Genomic DNA, 18,779 nt, shown 5'->3' on the forward strand with positions numbered 1-18,779 from the left:
TGGGGAATATTCCACAGTTTTTCTGAAACTCCAGGACAGACCTGCACTTCAGGCAGAGTGTGGATAGAAGACTGGCTCCAGTGCAAGCTGGACTGTTATAAAATAGCACAGTCCCAATGGATTTATTTATTTATTACCTTATTTATGCCCTGCCTTTCTCTACCCCAAGGGGGACTCAAGGTGGCTTACAATTACACGTCAGTTAAAACATCAGTTAAAAATTAAAACATAATAAGTATAATAAAAATACATTTCAATGAATCACGTCATCCAGAGTCGTAGTCTAAAGGCCAAACCTTAGTCAAATTGCACATATTCTGTACTAACATACCTGCACTGCTCTATTTTTCAAACTCCTGCTCCCAGAGCCAGGTTTTGACTCTGTTTCTAAACACTAGGAGGGATGGGGCTCCCCTGATATCACTAGGGAGGGAGTTCCACAACCGAGGGACCACCACTGAGAAGGCCCTGTCTTTCGTCCCCACCAACTGAGCTTGCATAGAAGTTGGGACTGAGAGCAGGGCCTCCCCAGGCAATCTTAATCTCTGAGGTGGTTCATAGGAGTGGATCGTTCAAACAGCTAGGCTGGTATCCTTGAATGACTGGCTTGACCTTGAAGGAACTGAGGGTGGTGACGGCTGACAGGGAGCTGTGGCGTGGGTTGGTCCATGAGGTCACAAAGAAGAGTTGGAAGTGACTGAACAAATAAACAACAACATCAACACAGTTCTATTTTCCCTGCCCTTCTCATGGTCCATATGACCAGGGAGAAGGAGGGGGATCTCTTTCTTTTGCAGCCTTCTGGAATAATTGTTTTTTGTTTTCTACAGCTTTTTAAAAATATGTTTGTGTATATGTGGGAAACATCAGTGTATACTTTTTTGGATTCTCTTTAAAATTGCTGCTATCCCATTTACTGCACCATGCTATAATGCACTGCTGTATCCTCTCATGATTGGTGATAACCACAGCGACAGAAGAAAGACACGTGTGAAGATTCTTTTATCGGTCAAAAAGAAGAGAGTTGATATTTGTGGGCCACCCATGTACTTGATCTGAGTTTTAATTCTTTGCAAATGCAGTGCCCCAGATTGTCAAGTTAACATCTTCTCAATTTCAGTTCTTATTTTAAAAAGGGGGAGAAAGGGGGAAAAAGTATGTGAAATTAGTCCTTGTAACTGACCCTTTCTGACACTGAATTGTAAGGTTTTCAAAGAAATAGCCATGTTGGCCTCTTGCAGAATAAGAAGGAGGAAGAAGAGGGAAGGAAAAAAAAGCATGTGAACACCCATAAGACTGTTTTTTAAAGTAATGTATGAGTTTTTGTGGATATAAACTCACTTCTTCAGATGCAGTACTGGGTATAAAATTTATTTATGTAGCTGTGTAAATGGAATAAAATGGAATAAAGTCTAAAGGCCAGCTGTACAGTATGGTGAGGAATAATGCTCTTTCTGTTGAAGCAGATTTCTTTCTTCTCTTTTCCTTCTGTTTCTCTTGGGGTTCAACATGGGAGGGGTTAAAATTAACCTGTTCCCCAGCTGTCTTCTTTGGGTTGGTGGAATCATGTTTCTTCGTTTGGACTTCCAATATAGAACACAGATTAGACTTCCAATATATAATACAAATATCACAAGTGTTCTTGCTTTTTTGTGCTTGTGTCAGGCGCGACTTGAGAAACTGCAAGTCACTTCTGGTGTGAGAGAATTTGCTGTCTGCAAGGACGTTGCCCAGGGGATGCCTGGATGTTTTGATGTTTTATCATCCTTGCGGGAGGCTTCTCTCATGTCCCTGTATGGGGAGCAGGAGTTCATCCATGAGGTCACAAAGGATTTGAAACTCCAATCTGTCGGTCTTCAGTCCTGCCGGCACAAGGGTTTAACCCACTGCTCCACCGGGGGCTCCTAAGTTCCTGCTTAGAATGTGATTTTGCAAAAAGCTCCCTCTGTGAAGTCAAACGACTCATAGCGTATAAATCCCTTGAGTTTTGTGGTCTTTAGACTATTCTTATGGAAGGTAGCTAACTAAATCCTGCTGTCACAGATAGAAAGTGTTAGTTATATAATAATGATGATGATGATGATAATAATAATAATAATAATCTTTAATTGTATTCCACCTTATTTCCCCGAGGGGATTCAGGGTGGATTCCAACAAACAAAAAAAGGCAAACATTCAGTGCCTTGATACAAACATAAGTACACATACAATAACAAACCAGCCAAATCCCAAAATAAACCAACATCTAAACCCAAATTATAACATACAACCTAGAATTAATAAAATAATAATAACAACACGTTATTTATATTCCGCCCTCTCTCCCCAAGGAGACTCGGGGGTGGATAAATAATAACATGACCTGTCAATTAAATTTTATCTAGCAAAAAAAAAAGAACATCAATTAAAAAACCACCAAAGGTTCAGTTACAATAATATTTAAAATTAATTATCTAGACAGTAATGTCAACAGTGGCAACAAAGCTAGAGTACAATAGCAATTCCCATTTGTAAGTATATTAGCTATATATAATAATCTGTTTTATCAGTGTGGTATTCTTATGCTAGGACATCCTAACACTACCATTCATTTCAAGAAGATAATATCAGAAAAAGAGCTCTGGATTAGGACAAGAGTACATTTAGTTTACCATCATTGAGTCCTGTGCGCGGCCAGCTAAAAGCCTGCAGGAAGTTCACAGGCAAAATAGCATCTTATTTACGTTCTCTAGTGACTGATATTGAGAACCATCCTATCTCTGTGTGTCTGCACTCTCAGATTGCTGGTTGACTTATGGGGACTCCACAAATTCCAAAGGGCTTTCTTAGGCAAGGTGGTTCTGACAGTTCCTTCCTTTGAAATTTAGCCTACATCACCCAGTATTCATTGGAGGTCTCCCATCAAAGTACTACCCAGAGCTCGCCCTGCTTTCTTGCCAAGATCAGACAGGATCTGATGCCTTTGGGATATTTAGCCTCTGCATTATTTCTGATACTGAAGGTAAATATATTGCAGCTGTGACCAATAGCAAGTTATATCCTACATCAATTACTTTAAATCCTTTTTGAAGCCATAGAAAGGATCACCACATCGCGTGACAGCCAATTCCATAAATTAACTGTGTATTTTGTCTTTGAAAGATAGCATAAACAATAGCAAAAGAGATGGTAGTCATATTGGCCTTGAGGGAAATTTGAAAATCCACATTAATCTTTATTAGGCTAATCAGAATATCCAGCCTTTCAAGTTTTCCAGAGCTCTTAATGAGGCAAGAAGTTACAAAAAGTATTTACTGCCTTCCAAGAGGGTAGAGCATTTTGCTCAGTTAAAGAGTTTTTCCTGTGGCTGTTTGGAAATGGGAAGGATGGACGAATTTATAGTTTATCTTGCTCATGGCCAGATAGTTTGCAACTGCTGTGACCAACACAGTACCAGAAATGATTAGCATTTGCCCTCCTCTTGATCCCACCACCATTGCAAGCATGGTTGGTGGAGACTCAAGCAAAGGCCTTCTCAGTGGCTGCCTCTCAACTCTGGAATTTGCTTTCCAGGAAGGCTAGAATGGCCCGGTCCCTGTTGTCTTACTGATGTCATTCATTCAGGTAGGATCTTATGGCAGAAAGTTTTAAAGAATGGCCAGGGGATGGTGTGTATACTGTACTTGAATTGTTTTAAACTGTTTTATATGTATTTATTTTTATGATTTTAACTGGCTTGTTTTAATAATGATAACATTTAATTATATTTTAGTATTTATATTTTGTAGGTTTTTTTAATGGGGCCATGGTGGCACAGTGGGTTAAACCGCTGAGTTGCTGAACTTGTATACCAGAAGGTAGGCAGTTCGAATCTGTGAGATGGGATGAGCTCCCGTTGTTAGCCCCAGCTTCTGCCAACCTAGCAGTGCCAAAACATGCAAATGTGATCAATAGATATCACTATGGTAGGAAGATAATGGTGGTCCATGCAGTCATGCTGGCCACGTGACCTTGGAGATGTCTACGGACAACGCTGGCTCTTCAGCTTAGAAATGGAGATGAGAACCGACCCTCAGAGCTGCACACGACTGGACTTAATGTCAAGGGGAAACCTTTACTTTTATTGGGTTTTTATATTGTATAGTTGTTAAAGGTTGTGAACCGCTTTGGGTCTTGGTTCCTGAGAATAAAAGTGGGGTAAGCATTAATCATCGTCATCACCATCACCACCACCACCACCACCATCATTTATCAATGCTAAAGAGGAGTTTCAGACAATTACCAATATTGGCAAGTTTGTAAACATTTTTCTGGGAAACAACTTCCAGTATTCCGAGAACAGAACAGCCACTGAATGTTTTTGAAAACTGTGGTCCACAAAGGGCAATTTTTCCAGGCCTGATTATAGGTAAGCAAGGTGCACAGTTGCCTCAGTCATTGACAGGTAGAACCAAGTTTGAAAGGTTGGATCTCTTCCCTCCCAAGAGAATAACCCTTGCCAGTGAACATGTAAACCAAGGAAGAAGACTAATGTTAGTCCATTGGTTTTTGTCTATGTTTCATTTGCTGGGCTGCTGATGGTGGTGGAGAAATCCATGAATGTAAGCAGCACATGTCTTTTTGCCTTCTTACTCCTTTGCCCCATGCTTTCAGGCAGTTTGCTAATAGCCTGGAGTGCAAAGCAATGGAGACACCCTGTCTGCCAAAGCTATTGCTCAGTGTTAGTTCCTGATAGGCACTTTTGCCAACTCCTCCTCCTCCGCTTTACAGTTTTCTCTAATTTGAAGCCCATAGTCATTAAGCAATGGAGAGAAATCCCTGGACTTTGCCATGGGGTGCTAATATTGTAAATTAATCCACTTAACCACAGCTCAGAAGCATGCATCATAATTTGCAACTAGGGTATAATCAATTACACTTCATGCTTTGGAAATTGAATCAGCTACACCCACACCTTAATAGCAACCAGGTTTTTTTCCAACTAAGGAAAAAATGACATTTGGAACAGGATGCAAAGAGAAGAGAACATCCAGGCCTGAATCCTCTTGTAACTTGAAAAGGACTTGGCCAGTAGTTGTGAAAGCTGGGTAGTTCTTTGGAAATGATTTGTTTGTTCCAAATGTGAGGTCCATCAGAATAAACGGAAGGGTTTTCTGACAGTTAGTACGATATTTCGAATATCCCCAAAATGACGATATGGTGTAGAAGAAAGGAATGCTGTTTTTTTCTTCTATTGTCAACATTATACTTCAAACTTCTAAATGACAAAAGACTAGAGTTTCTATTGTAACAATAATACTTGCGGGTATTGACCAGTTCCTCCTTGTTTTGAAAGGCTATGTTGGGGATTTCTATATACTTATTTTAATAAACAGAATTATTTAAAAGAAAACTTAGACACACACACACACACACACACATATAGCCACTCTGCTATCTTAACTTAGTCTCTAACCGTTAGGAAAAACAGCCATTGTGTGAGTTAAACAAACAAACAAACATATTTTGGATTGTTGTGAAAAAACACCAGTGTAAAAAGAGCCTTTACATGCTTTTATGACACCATTTGAAATTGCAAGGTATGTGTGAACATACAGCCCTGCTGACTTGGTACTTTTTCTATTTTGAGTTTCTCCTCATGGGTGATTATCTTTCCGTCACACAGTTTATTGCTAGCCTATAAAGTGCTTTTAACTTTGGTCAGAGTTCATGAGAACTGGGATCTCTATAAAACTCATCTGGCCAGGACTCAGCTGTTGCCAGTCAGCTGACCAGCCGGAGCACAAATGTCCAGACCTCCTACTTGGCAGCAAATGTTCCATGAGTAGATAGGGCTCCAGACATGATGCTAGCTGAAGTTTTCTCTGGGAAGGGCCAGGATAAGCCAAACAGCAGATAAGCCATGACTCTTTTTTGCATACACTTGATTTTGAGAGTGCCAGGAGTGCATAGGTAGCCCTCATTTCTCTGCATGCCCATTTGTTGTGGCAACTATTTCCTGGTTATGTGAGGGTTTCTAGGGGTTTGGATGTACAGAAAAACCTTTGTCCCACAAAGCCAGCAGTGGCAAGTGAATGGGTTGGATTAGCAGGAAGAGAGACAAGTCTATTCTCTTACCAGCCAGCTTGAGTTTCAGTGGTGAGTCATTGCCACCCAGGGGTTGCAAAATGCTTGCAAAAGGAGTTATGTGGATAACTATTCTATGATCTACCTTTCTGTTGGGATTGGATGCACTTATTTGTGTTAGAGCAGTGATTCTCAACCTGGGGTCCCCAGATGTTTTTGGCCTCCAACTCCCAGAAATCCTAACAGCTAGTAAACTGGCTGGGATTTCTGGGAGTTGTAGGCCAAAAACATCTGGGGACCCCAGGTTGAGAACCACTGTGTTAGAGAGACATAGTGCCAGATTTGAATCCTGGGAGCGAGGTGAGCTCCCGCTGTTAGGACCAGCTTCTGCCAACCTAGCAGTTAAAAAACATGTAAATGTGAGTAGACCAATAGGTACCACTTCTGAAGGAAGGTAACGGTGCTCCATGCAGTCATGCTGGCCACATGATCTTGGAGGCATCTACGGACAACACTGGCTCTTTGGCTTAGAAGATGAGCACCACTGCCCAGAGTTGGATTCGACTTAATGTCAGGGGAAACCTTTACCCTTATTTGTGTTAGAGAGACATAGAGCCATATTTCAGTGGGCAAAGAACAACATAATGAATTAAATGTACACTTGTTCTTTTTCTCTTTTTGACTGCTGTTTTGAAAGCTACAGGATGGTTGGTTTGTTGTTTACTCAGAGGATCATAAAAAGATTTAAAAGAACCCTGTGCATCCTTTCAGCCCAAATATGTTGAAGAGAACAACAGTGCATAGACCTTTTTTCCAGATTTGGATGCTGAATTGCTTGGTTATTTCACTGTTGCTCAAAGCACAAACCATCTCAAATTCTCCATCCTCTTCTCTTTGTATAAGGAAGAGTATAAGGGGTCCAAGCTTCCATTCCCAGGATCATGATAGTAAGTTTGGTTATGGGTGCATCTCTAGTTGGCTTTTGACCTCATTGAGACCTTGGTGAGCTGTCTGCTAACATAAATGAGAGCACTATATTAACATTTGCACCAAGTCAAAATACATAGAGGGAAAATACAATTTTACATAACTTTCTTTTGTCTGTCTTCTGGATATTTGTTATGTACTATGTTCATGGAAAATCATCATCATCACCATCAGGTGGAAATACGTAATGTGGATGCACTAGGAGAATGTATAGGATAGATTGGCATATGGTATTTATTTATTTATTTTCTCCCGCTTTTCTCCCATGGATAGGATTCAAAGTGGCGAAAAAAATCTGTTCTTATACACAGTGCCTCGCAGTTTTTAAATGAGCATGATACAATCAGATTAGACTGTGGCAATCTTGTTGGTAATTGCCTTCCACCATAAACACTGTTAGTAGTAATACAGTTACTTTCTGTGTGGCCAGAAAATTGCACTGAGTAGGAGTATGTTATGGTATGATTTGAACATAAATAAGCTCCATCCCACCTGCTGAGATAAAAGCAAGGAAAGAATGGCTGCATTTTAGCTAACTTTAGAGTAGTAATATCATTTGGGGATGGGGGATGTCTGCTTTTGAAAGCTTTTCAGTGTCAAAAGAAAGGCTATCTATCTACAGTAGGTTGCTGTGAGTTTTCCGGGCTGCATGACCATGCTCTAGAAGCATTCTTTCCTGACATTTCACCCACATCTATGGCAGACACCCTCAGAGGTTGTGAGGTTTGTTGGAAACAATGCAAGTGGGGTTTATATACCTGTGGGATGTCCAGGGTGGGAGTAAAACTCTTGTCTGTTTGACGCAAGTGTTGCAATTGATCCCCTTGATTAGCATTAAATAGTCTTGCGGCTTCAAGGCTTGACTGCTTCCTGCCTTGGGGAATCCTTTGTTGGGAGGTGATTAGCTGTCTTGTGTACACTTTCATCCCAGTAGCTCCTGTTGGTAAATGTCCCTTCCTCATTGTAGCATATCAACTTAATTTTTGGGATAAACTGCACTGTATAAGTTTAATCAACTCTGTACCGCCCTCTAGTGGTATGGAACATGGTCCAGTCTTTGTAAAATCGGGTTGTCTAGTTTTGTTTGTTCTGTGCAACCCAGAGAGCGACGATGTTCTTTCAAAATAATTTGGAATAGTTACCGAATATAACTTGTGATCTTAAAAACAACACTGTAGTAATTTCTTAATATCTATCTTTTGCCAGTAACAGGAAGCTTGTTTATGTAATGGTGTCAAACTTACAATGCGGCAATAGACAACCTTAGCCTAGAGAGCTGTAAGTGACATGAATGCCCTTTCCAGAAGAAGAAACACTCTGGATTTTGGCTGTGATGCTGTGCATCACTGTATTGCACCATTGGCATGCTAACTGTGGCCATTTCTCTATAGAGGAGTGGGCAACTATTATGGTCTAGGACAGGGGTCCCCAACATTTTTAAGCAGAGGGCCAGTTTATGGTCCCTCAGACTGTTAGGGGAGCAGATTGTCGTTTCAAAAAAAAAATCAATGAATTCCTATGCACACAGCACATATCTTATTTGTAGTGCAAAAAAACATGAAAGAACCATACAATATTGAAAATGAAGAACAATTTTAACAACATAAACTTACCAGTATTTCAATGAGAAGTGTGGGGCTACTTTTAGCTAACGATATAGTCAAGTTAATTGGGATTGTTGTTGTGTGCCTTCAAGTCCTTTCAGACTTAGGCTAAGTCTAAAGTTTCAGGTAGAGGCTGAGTAAATGAGCGTAGAGGCCCGCATTCGACCCCTGGGCCGTAGTTTGTGGATTCCTGGTCTTAAGAGATGGCATAAGCCCCCAGGGGAGGTTGGGGCATGCTTCAAAAACTTTGAAAAAAGTTTCACTGCTTAATGTCTCCCTAGGCAGTGTATGGGATATTGTCTCTGTGGTTTTGTCCGCATCTGAAGAAGCCCCCCTGCCTAAATAAGTTATCTGGGTGTTTGTTTATTTATTTTGAACAAACAAACTTTCACAATATATTTTCTGTTTGTGAGCTATCAACTGATTATAATTTCATCCAGCAGTGGAATGGGCTCATTGAGGTTCCATTTACTTTGCTCCCAAAATTCCATCAATTTTGCATGGGAAATTATGCTGTTGGCCACTAGATGGTGGTGAATGCCTCTGCAATGAGAAATGCACTTTGGAGAGAGCAGAGAACAATCATATCACAAAATCCAGAATCCATAAAACAGCAATATCTTCATTTGATAACAAAAATGCAGAAAATACATTATTCAAGCTTGCAAAGCTTTTCTGGCTTCTTGATGAGGCAAAAATGTTAAAAATCACGTCAAAAGGAATCACTACCCTACATTTTGTCTCAGGCATCATCAACATTGCCATATAATCCAGTTTCTTGACCCAGATTATTGGATTTTAATTAGATTATATGGCAGTATAGGCTCATATAATCCAGTTCAAAGGAGATAATCTGGGATCAGATCCTGGATTATATGACAGTGTAGATCCAGCCCCAGATGTTACTTATGTTGTCAGTTAAGATGGTCTGGAGGCATATCAACCCTCTTTCTTGGCCATATGGGGACAAAGAACACTAAAAGAGAGGTAATAAAATCAACAATCATAGTAACTGAAAAGTAACTTCCCCTGATATCCAAGAATCTGGTTCCAGCAGCGAGCAACCTGCTATTCCTTGGAAGGCCCACAAGTAACGGCAGTATGATTGATAGAGATAAGAGTTTCCAATCTTGCAAGTCCCACTAACTGATCCATCATGCTGACTGGGGAAGGTTGCCTTGTATCAACCAGTAATTGCATGGATTTTGTTAGATGTTTACAACATAAATTGCTGTTATTTGAAATGTACACTTCTAAATAATGCCATATTCTTTTCATTTTCCCGATATTTTCATCCACTCTTCTTTGGAGTCATGATGATTGAAACTGATAGGTAGAAGGACTTTTTTTAAATAATGCATTCTGTGCATCAATAGCAGGTGAAAGAAGAATGAAGTTGCAATTGTGTTCACTTTTAATTAAATGGAATCAAGTTTGATACAGGTGGAGAGAAAGGCTGTGATACTGAATGGTGTTTTGAATCCAATTGTCCTGATTCTTGGCAGGGGGTTGGACTGGATGGCCCACAAGGTCTCTTCCAACTCTGATTCTATGATATATGTGTGGCAAATGTTTGCTTATTAAGTAAAGGTAAAGGTTTTCCCCGGACATTAAGTCTAGTCATGTCTGACTCTAGGGGTTGGTGCTCATCTCCATTTCTAAGCCGAAGAGCCTGCATTGTCCGTAGACACCTCCAAGGTCATGTGGCCGGCATGACTGCATGGAAAACACGACTCTGCTAGGAATATACTTTCTTTGCTTGGGTCTGCAGATGCCAGACTTGACAAAAGACTTTTAAGACTTACCAAAACAGAGCAACACTGTTTTTATTATTTTAATTAATTTTCTATTTCTTGCTTTAATTGTTTTTATATTGCTCTGTTATATGTAGTGCTATTGAATTGTTGCCAAATGTAAACTGTCTTGAGTCCCCCTTCGGGGGCTGAGAAGGACAGGGTAGAAATACTGGAAATAAATAATAAAATAAATAAAATTAACTCAAAACATAGGTAGCTGAGATATTGCCTGTTAGCCCCATCAGATTACCTAAGCAACTCTGAAATGGCCCTTGGGGAATTCACAGTGGGTTTTTTGAACATTTGTTTGTTTAGTTGCCTCGTGAAAACAGGGCTCATGATCTCTTCAGCAGTATTGTGTTCTATGCTGATAATCCTTGCTGTTTGGGGGAGTGATCTCTTGGGGATGATTTTGTTTCTGAACGTTGTGTGATTTCAAGTATTTTATCAGAGATTTCCTGTGCACTGTATTAGGCTACATTTCAAAGGAAGGAGCTGGCAAAACCACCTTGACTATTCTTTGCCTAAGAAATTCTGTAATATTAATGGAGTTGCCATAAGTCAGATGATGACTTGAAAGCATGTACATACACATATTAGCGTGACATGAAATGTTTAGCCTCAGCTGGTGCTCAAGGAACATCCTGGGTGCTCTGGAAGTGTTTATGCTGCCTTAAGACTCCACTTCACTTGCCCTTTAATTTTCGTTCCCTGCTGTGATTGCCAACACAAAGTGTCCCACCCTCCTAATTGCTAAACAGTGGACTGGGGCCACCAGGGCTTTTAAGCTGGATCCTGGGAAATATGTTGCTGGCCCAGACTAGTCACAGGAAACACTTTTTGTCCTCGTCAGCTGGCCTTTTAAAAAACAAAACAAAACAAAAACCCCAACAACACTTTTTAAAACTATTGGCAAAACAACCAACAATGTGTATATTGCTTTAATTTGAATAAATAAACAGATTTGGAGGCAATAACATGTACGGAAAAGTTAACCACAGGAAGAACAGCAGCAGCAACAAGAAATCCTCCTGGGTGGAGGTGACCAGATGTGAACTGCATGGGCCACTAACAGCTTGTGGGGTTTGATGTGGAAAGAGGCCGCAGGAGGGGAAGGAGAGGATGCTCATGTTGATTGATCATTTCAGCTGATACAGGTGACCCAGACTGGGTTGGTTCAAAAGCTCAGCTGCATGGCCCAATGGGCTTTTGAAGCCAGATGCAGAATAATTCTGTCTAGAGCTGAGAAGCTTTGTGGCTCTGTCAGGGAGACCACATGGAAAGTTGTTGCTTTGACATCCAGAAAGGCTAGAAAACAAAGTGTGGATTGGTTTGAGTCTTAACCAGAGGATGTACGTTGGAGATGGGAATCATGCAGCTCTTCTCTCATCCTCCCTCACTATCAACCATGCCATCTGGGGCTGATGGGAATTTTAGGCAAGCTAGCAACACACATTCCTTCGCTCTGCTGTAGGTAATGGAAAGCCTTGGGATTGAGAACACAATTGGTTTCTGTTTTGTTTTTCTTTGTGAAGCTGGGGAGGATGATACAGATTCAGTATCTCTTATCCAGAATTCCAAAATCTGAAATCCTCCAAATCCATAATTGTCCATGTGGGTGGCTAAAGTAGCAACACCTTTGCCTTCTGATTGCTCAGTGTATGCAAACTGTTTCATTCACATTATTAAAAAAATATTGTATAAATGTAAATTTATACAATACATATGAAACCTAAAGGAATTCCATGTTTAGATTTGAGTCTCATCTGCAAGATAACTCATTATATATAAATTCAGGTATTCTTAACTCCAAAGAAAATAAGTAATAATCCTAAATCCAAATCACATCTGGTCTCAAGCATTTTGGATAAGAGATACTCAATTTTTATGTCATATTTTTTCTCCAAATAATTGTTCTATTTATTACAAAAATATCTCTAGGTAAAGGTTTTCCCCTGACATTAAGTCCAGTTGTGTCCGACTCTGGGGTTTGGTGTTCATCTCCATTTCTAAGCCGAATAGCTGGCGTTGACTGTAGATACCTCCAAGGCCCTGTAGCCAGCTTGACTGCATGGAGCACCATTACCTTCCCACAGAAGTGGTACCCATTGATTTACTTACATTTGCATGTTTTCGAACTGTTAGGTTGGCAGAAGCTGGGGTTAACAGCAGGAGCAGACCCTGCTCCCCGGATTCAAACTTGCGACCTTTCAGTCAATAAGTTTAGCATCCCAGAGGTTTAACCCACTGCGTCACCGGGGGCTCCAAAATACCTCTAAAGCAATGTTATTATTTCTGTAGTGTTCTACTGAACAGTATCTGCCATTAATCCATTTTATCCCGGCAAGTAATTGCTCTTGTCTTCCTCCCAGGCTGAGAAAATATGACCTGCACAAGTGGGGACCTGAATCTTATAGTGTTTAAGTCCAACACTCAAACTAATATACCAGCCTGAACTTGCACTGTTGAACTTACATAGTGAACTTTGTGTGTGAGCCTCCCTAAGGATGTTTTCCAACCAGTTATAGAACAGAGGCCAATTGTCCGATGTGTTCCTGCAGAATTCTGGGAAATGTAGTTTAGGGAAGCTGTGGACCTCTCTAGCTGAGAATTTCAAAGGCTCCAACCTGAACTACATTTCCCAGAATTCTGCAGGAGCAACTCGCAGTAATTGGCAGATGATAGCTTCTGTTCTATAATACGGATGGGAAAACGTCCTAAGTCTCCTCCACATCACAAACCAGCACCTTACCCTCTGTATGGTGTACTTTTTTCACAATAAGTCATGGACATAGAGAAGAATGTTAAAGAATAAGAGTTTCCAAAAGAGCAGACTGTCCTTTCTGTACTCTGACTGCTGGTGCATGTTTATGCATTGAATGGACAATCTTAGGCCTTTCTCTTCAGCCTGGAAAGCTATATTCAAACTAACTGAAAGAGCCTCCGTATCACAATGCCACACAGAGCAGAGCAGTATCAAGCCGCACAGATTGCAAAAACCCAAGCTGACAGTATTGTGGCAGGAAGCTGGCATCCCTATAATTGCATTGTAATAAATTGAATATTGCCCTTCAGGTTTCCTCATGTAATCAGCTGCTGTGTCTGTCTAGTATGCCTACGTCTGATGTTATCTCTCATTTTCCATTGCTCCACTCTTGCTGAAATGCAAAGCAAAGATTGTTAGATTAAACACCCAAGCACACTTGGAGAGATGGACAGAAATAAAAGGCTTTCTAGAAGAATAAAATGAATCTAAAGTGGGTGAGGTTGTAAAGAGATCAGAATTGTTCTCAGGCCAAGACTGAATTTCAGCACAGCAAGCGGTTGCCAAAAGACTATGTACAGTTATGCATCTTTCGAAGTATCTACAATAGGCGTGTCAGTGGTTTTTGGAGAGCAACACCGCGGGTCTTATCCATTGTTCCCAGGATGTGTGCCATACGCTGATCTAATGAGTGAAGCACGTTTATTCCTGTCTCTGCAAGACATGGGCAGCACAAGGCTTGTTCCTATGCCAGGCCACACCGTGATGAAGTCAGGGCAAGAGAGGGAAAGGCTCAACGAAAAAACTGAATGAACCTAGCCCGAAGTTTATGGAGCTGGACATATGTCAGAACCGAATGAAAGAATGGGGTGTGCTGCCCTGCCGGAGCCCATTTTTAGATCTTGCTGATTTCAGTGGAAGGTTTAAGCTCATGCTTCATGATGAATGATCATGATGAATGATTTTACTTCATGATTAATGTAACACATACAGTTAATCTTTATCCTCAAGATTGGAGCAAGACATCAAGAACTCTTTCATATCACACCACGATAGCATTTTGGTTCCACATCCACTGCCAGGACTGCATCCTATGCCGTTGTGACATTTATAGTTTGCTTAGCTATGTAAGAAGACCTCTCTGGCTGAGAATTTGAAATTACTCCTCCCAAACTGCATTCAAAAGGCAGGAGCCATGAAAGAAGTGCCACAATAGTTTTACAATTCCTTAGTATGAAAGGACCCCAAACATAAATATGTAGAGACTAAATAAAGGTGGTATAGTGGCTAGTCTGTTCGATTGGGACTTGGGAGGTCCAAGTCTCTTCTGAACCATGAAACTCTCTTGGTTTCTATATAGGATTCTTGTGAGGATAAAGCTGAAAAGGGAGGGTGGGGGAAGCCAAATAGGTTGCCTTGAACTCACTGGTGGAAAGGTGTGATCTAGCTATTATAAGCTTCTAGTCCTTACATTATAATCTAGCTAGCATCAGAGGGTGAAAATGCCTCTCTCTATAAGCTTCTGAGAAGCATGAATAGGAAGATCTTGTGGTGCCAGTGTTCTTCTCATTGGTAGTTGACTGGTCATTAAGTGAACAAATTGCTGGGCTGCATATGGTTCAGCATGATTTTGCATGGCTCTACTGCTCTTCATATATTGTTATTGCAATTACTTATGAAATAAATATCATATTTCAACTTAATTCCAAGTCTAGTTGTATAGGAACTTCACTCTTCCTTTCTGTAAAAGACTACCAGTTTAGTTGTGTGTCTTGCCATACACCTGAAGTGTTTCACTTATGAAATCAGGAAAATCCAGGATTCTTGCGGTGGTCTAACCTGTTTTGAGTGCATGTTACTGTGCTCTATTGTTTTCAGAATTCGACTACAAAACTACTAATTCACTGCTGTCCCATGTGACTGGTTTGTGTGGTCTTTTGTAGTTGTATTTTGCCTTTTTTATTCTAACACAACTTGAATTTCCTTTGTGTTCTCCTAGCAAAGAAATATAAATCAATTCATTAAAAAACAGGAGTTGATCTATTGGCCAGCTAGTGTTTTGCAAAGGTGTGGCAGGTGTGGCAAGCTTGTACAAGTCCATAGGGGAGTTAGGATTGAGAATGAATTAAAATTGAGAGGTCAAGGGCTTTGTGGATCTGAGAAGTGAAAACATCTGGCAATTAATGCATAATAATTACTGTAGCACCAGCCTTGAGAGATGGAAATGAAACTCCAAAGTGTTGGGGGGAAGTAATCCTTGGACTTCTGTTTCAGATTTTGGAATACCTATCTATATAAATAAAAATGTAATGTTCATTTGTGGGATTAACATAACTCAAAAACCACTGAGCGAATTGACACCAATTTTGGACACAATACACCTATCAGGCCAACGAGTGACCATCAGTCATAAAAACACAAAAACACAGCGGAAGAGACTTAAAAAGCGAAAAGTAAATACATTACAACGCATGCGCAAAATTACATTTATACACATATACACAAATATACACACACAAAACACATATACATAGACTGGGCCACAGCAACACGTGGCAGGGGGTGGCTAGTATTTGCATATAAGTACATAATCTTAGAGTTGGGACAAACATCTAAACATTACATTCATTTATATTTCATATACGTATTACAAGGCAGATTTACATTGTAGAATTAATGAAACTTGACACCACTTTAACTGCTATGACTCAGTATTGTGGAATCATGGGAGCTGTAGTTTTAAAAGGCTCTGTCAAATAGCGTTGGTGTTTCACCTCCCATGCTTTCACACCACGGCAGTGAAAGTGCATTGATTCTACGGTGTAGATCAGTGGTTCCCAACCCGTGGTCCGTGGACCACCAGAGGTCCACAATAACTAAAATATGGTCCGCAGCCTCACCATTACTACACCATTGCAACAAGAGCGACTGGTCTTGCACAACCCTCTTTTAGTGCTGAGGCTTATTAAATATGATTTTTTTTGTGGGCAAGCAGGTGGCGACTACTGGATGGCATATGTTCTGATGTGATCTATCCAATGCTAAACCGAATCCAAAGTTGACCAAAAACTGATTCATAACCCTTTTGGCACTAATGTTGGAGAGTGATCCCTGGTCAAAGTGGTCCCTGGTTGGGGAACCACTGATGTAGAAGGACCCATACTAATAGCCTGAATATGTTTAACATGCACTGTTTTTAATAATTTCATGGATGAAACAGTGTGTGTACGCTGAACCATCAGAAAGCAAAAGTGTCACTTTCTCAACCACCCATGTTGATACTTAAAGATTTTTGGAGTATTTTGGATTATGGAATTCCAGATAAGGGATGCTCAATCTGGACAGTAATACTCAGAATCTTGGAACTGATCACAACATATTATAAGTCTCTTTAATATGACTCACATTAATAAGTTTTTAATATTAATAGAAGTTATGATTAATTAATGAGTAATAAAACCTTTCAATTCTTCTAGGTATTTTGAGAAAAGATTTTGGGTTTCTACGACTTGGCACACATATCTTGATTCTGGTTTTAATTAGGTTTTGTACTTTGAAATATTTTTATGATGAAGATATATTTTGTTTTTGTAGTCTGCTTCCTGACTATTTATTGGAGTTTGCATTTTTAATATAGGTGTTCGGTTAGTGCATAGCTCTGGTCTGGTTTGGAAGGCACTGAACAGATTGCGCTCTGGCACCACGAGATGCAGAGCCAATCTTAAGAAATGGGGCTACAGGGTGGAATCCTCGGCATGCGAGTGCGGAGAAGAACAAACCACTGACCACCTGCTGCAATGCACCCTGAGCCCTGCCACATGCACGATGGAGGACCTTCTTGTGGCAACCCCAGAGGCACTCCAAGTGGCCAGATACTGGTCAAAGGACATTTAACCAAATACCAAATTTACAAAATCTGTGTGGTTTTTTTTTCTTTTTCTTTTTAAACTCTGTGTTTGTTTTGCTCTGTTAGAATTGTAACACAATGGTTGCTGATGACACGATAAATAAAATAAAAATAAGTGCATAGCTTAAAAGTTAATCAATTTAAGCAATGAGCTAAAATACGTAGGAACAAACCAATTTCCTTGAATTGCATATACTTTTATCCCCTTCTTTTGAGTATGAGACCTTAGGTCAATTTCACAAACTGGTATACCTTTAAAGAGCCCCCCCCCCCCTTTATCATAGTGTGTATTCATTTTGTACTTATGTGCAATGTTATGTTTAGAAAAACTGCTTGCTTGAAAGGACCTTGTAATTTGCTAATTGTTGTGTGGGCGGGTGGCTAATTGCTCAGCTATCAAACTGATTAGTTATGCTTATCAAAACATTCCCAGAATTACATCCTTCAGTTCTTTTGTGGTTTACATCTGATAGCAGCTTTGTTCACCAATTGTTCTTTTATTTCTTGGTGTGAGGAAAGTGGATGACAGACTGTTGAAATTTGTGTTTATGGAAGTCACGTGAAGATGATGGTCATTGCAATCTCATTTTTAATGGGAAAGGTGAATTGAAGTGCCGTACTAATTTGCAACAAGATTTGAAGGTCCAGTTCACTACTGAGTTGCATTATAAGCTCAAAAGAAGTGTATTAAGAACACTCATTATAACTATGAAATTATTGTTTGCATTGTATAAACAAATTGTACTGGAACCAGAGATTTTGTACATTTCATATGTAATAATAGTGTCTAGTCCTCCCAAAAATTTAAGTAATATTGGAGGGTAAAAATGACATCCGGTAGCCCTGTTTTCTCTATGGTCTATATATGTAATTTTATAATTTAAAACATAATTTTCAACAGTGGATTGTGTCACCTTTAATATGAACAGATTTATTTTACCACAAGCTTTCATGGGTTACAATAAAATGGAGTATAATATATGCAAAACATACGTGGATGTCATTTACAAATGTTCATCATGTGTTAAGGGATTTGCTTATTACCAGATTATTCATATTAATTGCTTATGGCTGGTGTCAATATTATAATTATCACCTTCTGCATCCAATTTCCTTCTGATCTGACCTACAGCAGTGTACCCTTGTGGATACATGATGTATCCCTGTATTATAATCCATGAAAGTTTATGGGAAAATAAATGCAGTAGTCATAAAGATGCAAGGAGACTCCGCTTGTTTGAAACAGGCTCCATCTACACTGCAATGAAGTACAGTGCAAAATTACATTATATGGTCAGTGTAGACTCAGGGCCCTTCCACACAGCGATATAACCCAGAATATCAAGGCAGATAAACAGCCTCAATCCAAAACCCGGGTGGAGACCAAGTACTGAGGATATGGTAATTGCTTAAATATGCCATGAAAAATATCCACAAGTTGCTTCCACCTGGCTCCTACATACAGCCCTCTGTGGAAAGCTGATTTTACTGGATACACCGCACACTCCTGGATGTCTAAGGCCCCTTCCACACAGCTGGATAAAACCCACATTGAACTGGATTATATGGCAGTGTGGACTCAGATAACTCAGTTCAAAGCAGATATTGTGGATTCCAACCCAACCCTTCCCTTCTTGGGGACTTATTTAAAGTTACCATGTTGTTGTTGTATGACT

The 18,779-nt window shown here is 40.0% G+C and overlaps 1 protein-coding gene across 2 annotated transcripts in view; it reads left to right on the top strand.

The window, feature by feature from the left end:
• Nucleotides 1–18,779, top strand: part of COL18A1 (collagen type XVIII alpha 1 chain) — a 191,993-nt gene that overhangs the window by 60,468 nt on the left and 112,746 nt on the right. Inside the window, exon 3 of one of the 2 annotated variants that reach the window (XM_067462128.1) lies at nt 3,553–3,603. The exons of the other annotated variant lie outside the window; for it this stretch is intronic. Coding sequence (XP_067318229.1) covers nt 3,553–3,603 — 51 coding nt within the window. The remainder of the gene's footprint in view (nt 1–3,552; nt 3,604–18,779) is intronic. 2 annotated transcript variants of the gene reach the window in all.

Source organism: Anolis sagrei, chromosome 1, assembly GCF_037176765.1.
Source record: "Anolis sagrei isolate rAnoSag1 chromosome 1, rAnoSag1.mat, whole genome shotgun sequence".
Lineage (NCBI taxonomy): Eukaryota > Metazoa > Chordata > Lepidosauria > Squamata > Dactyloidae > Anolis > Anolis sagrei.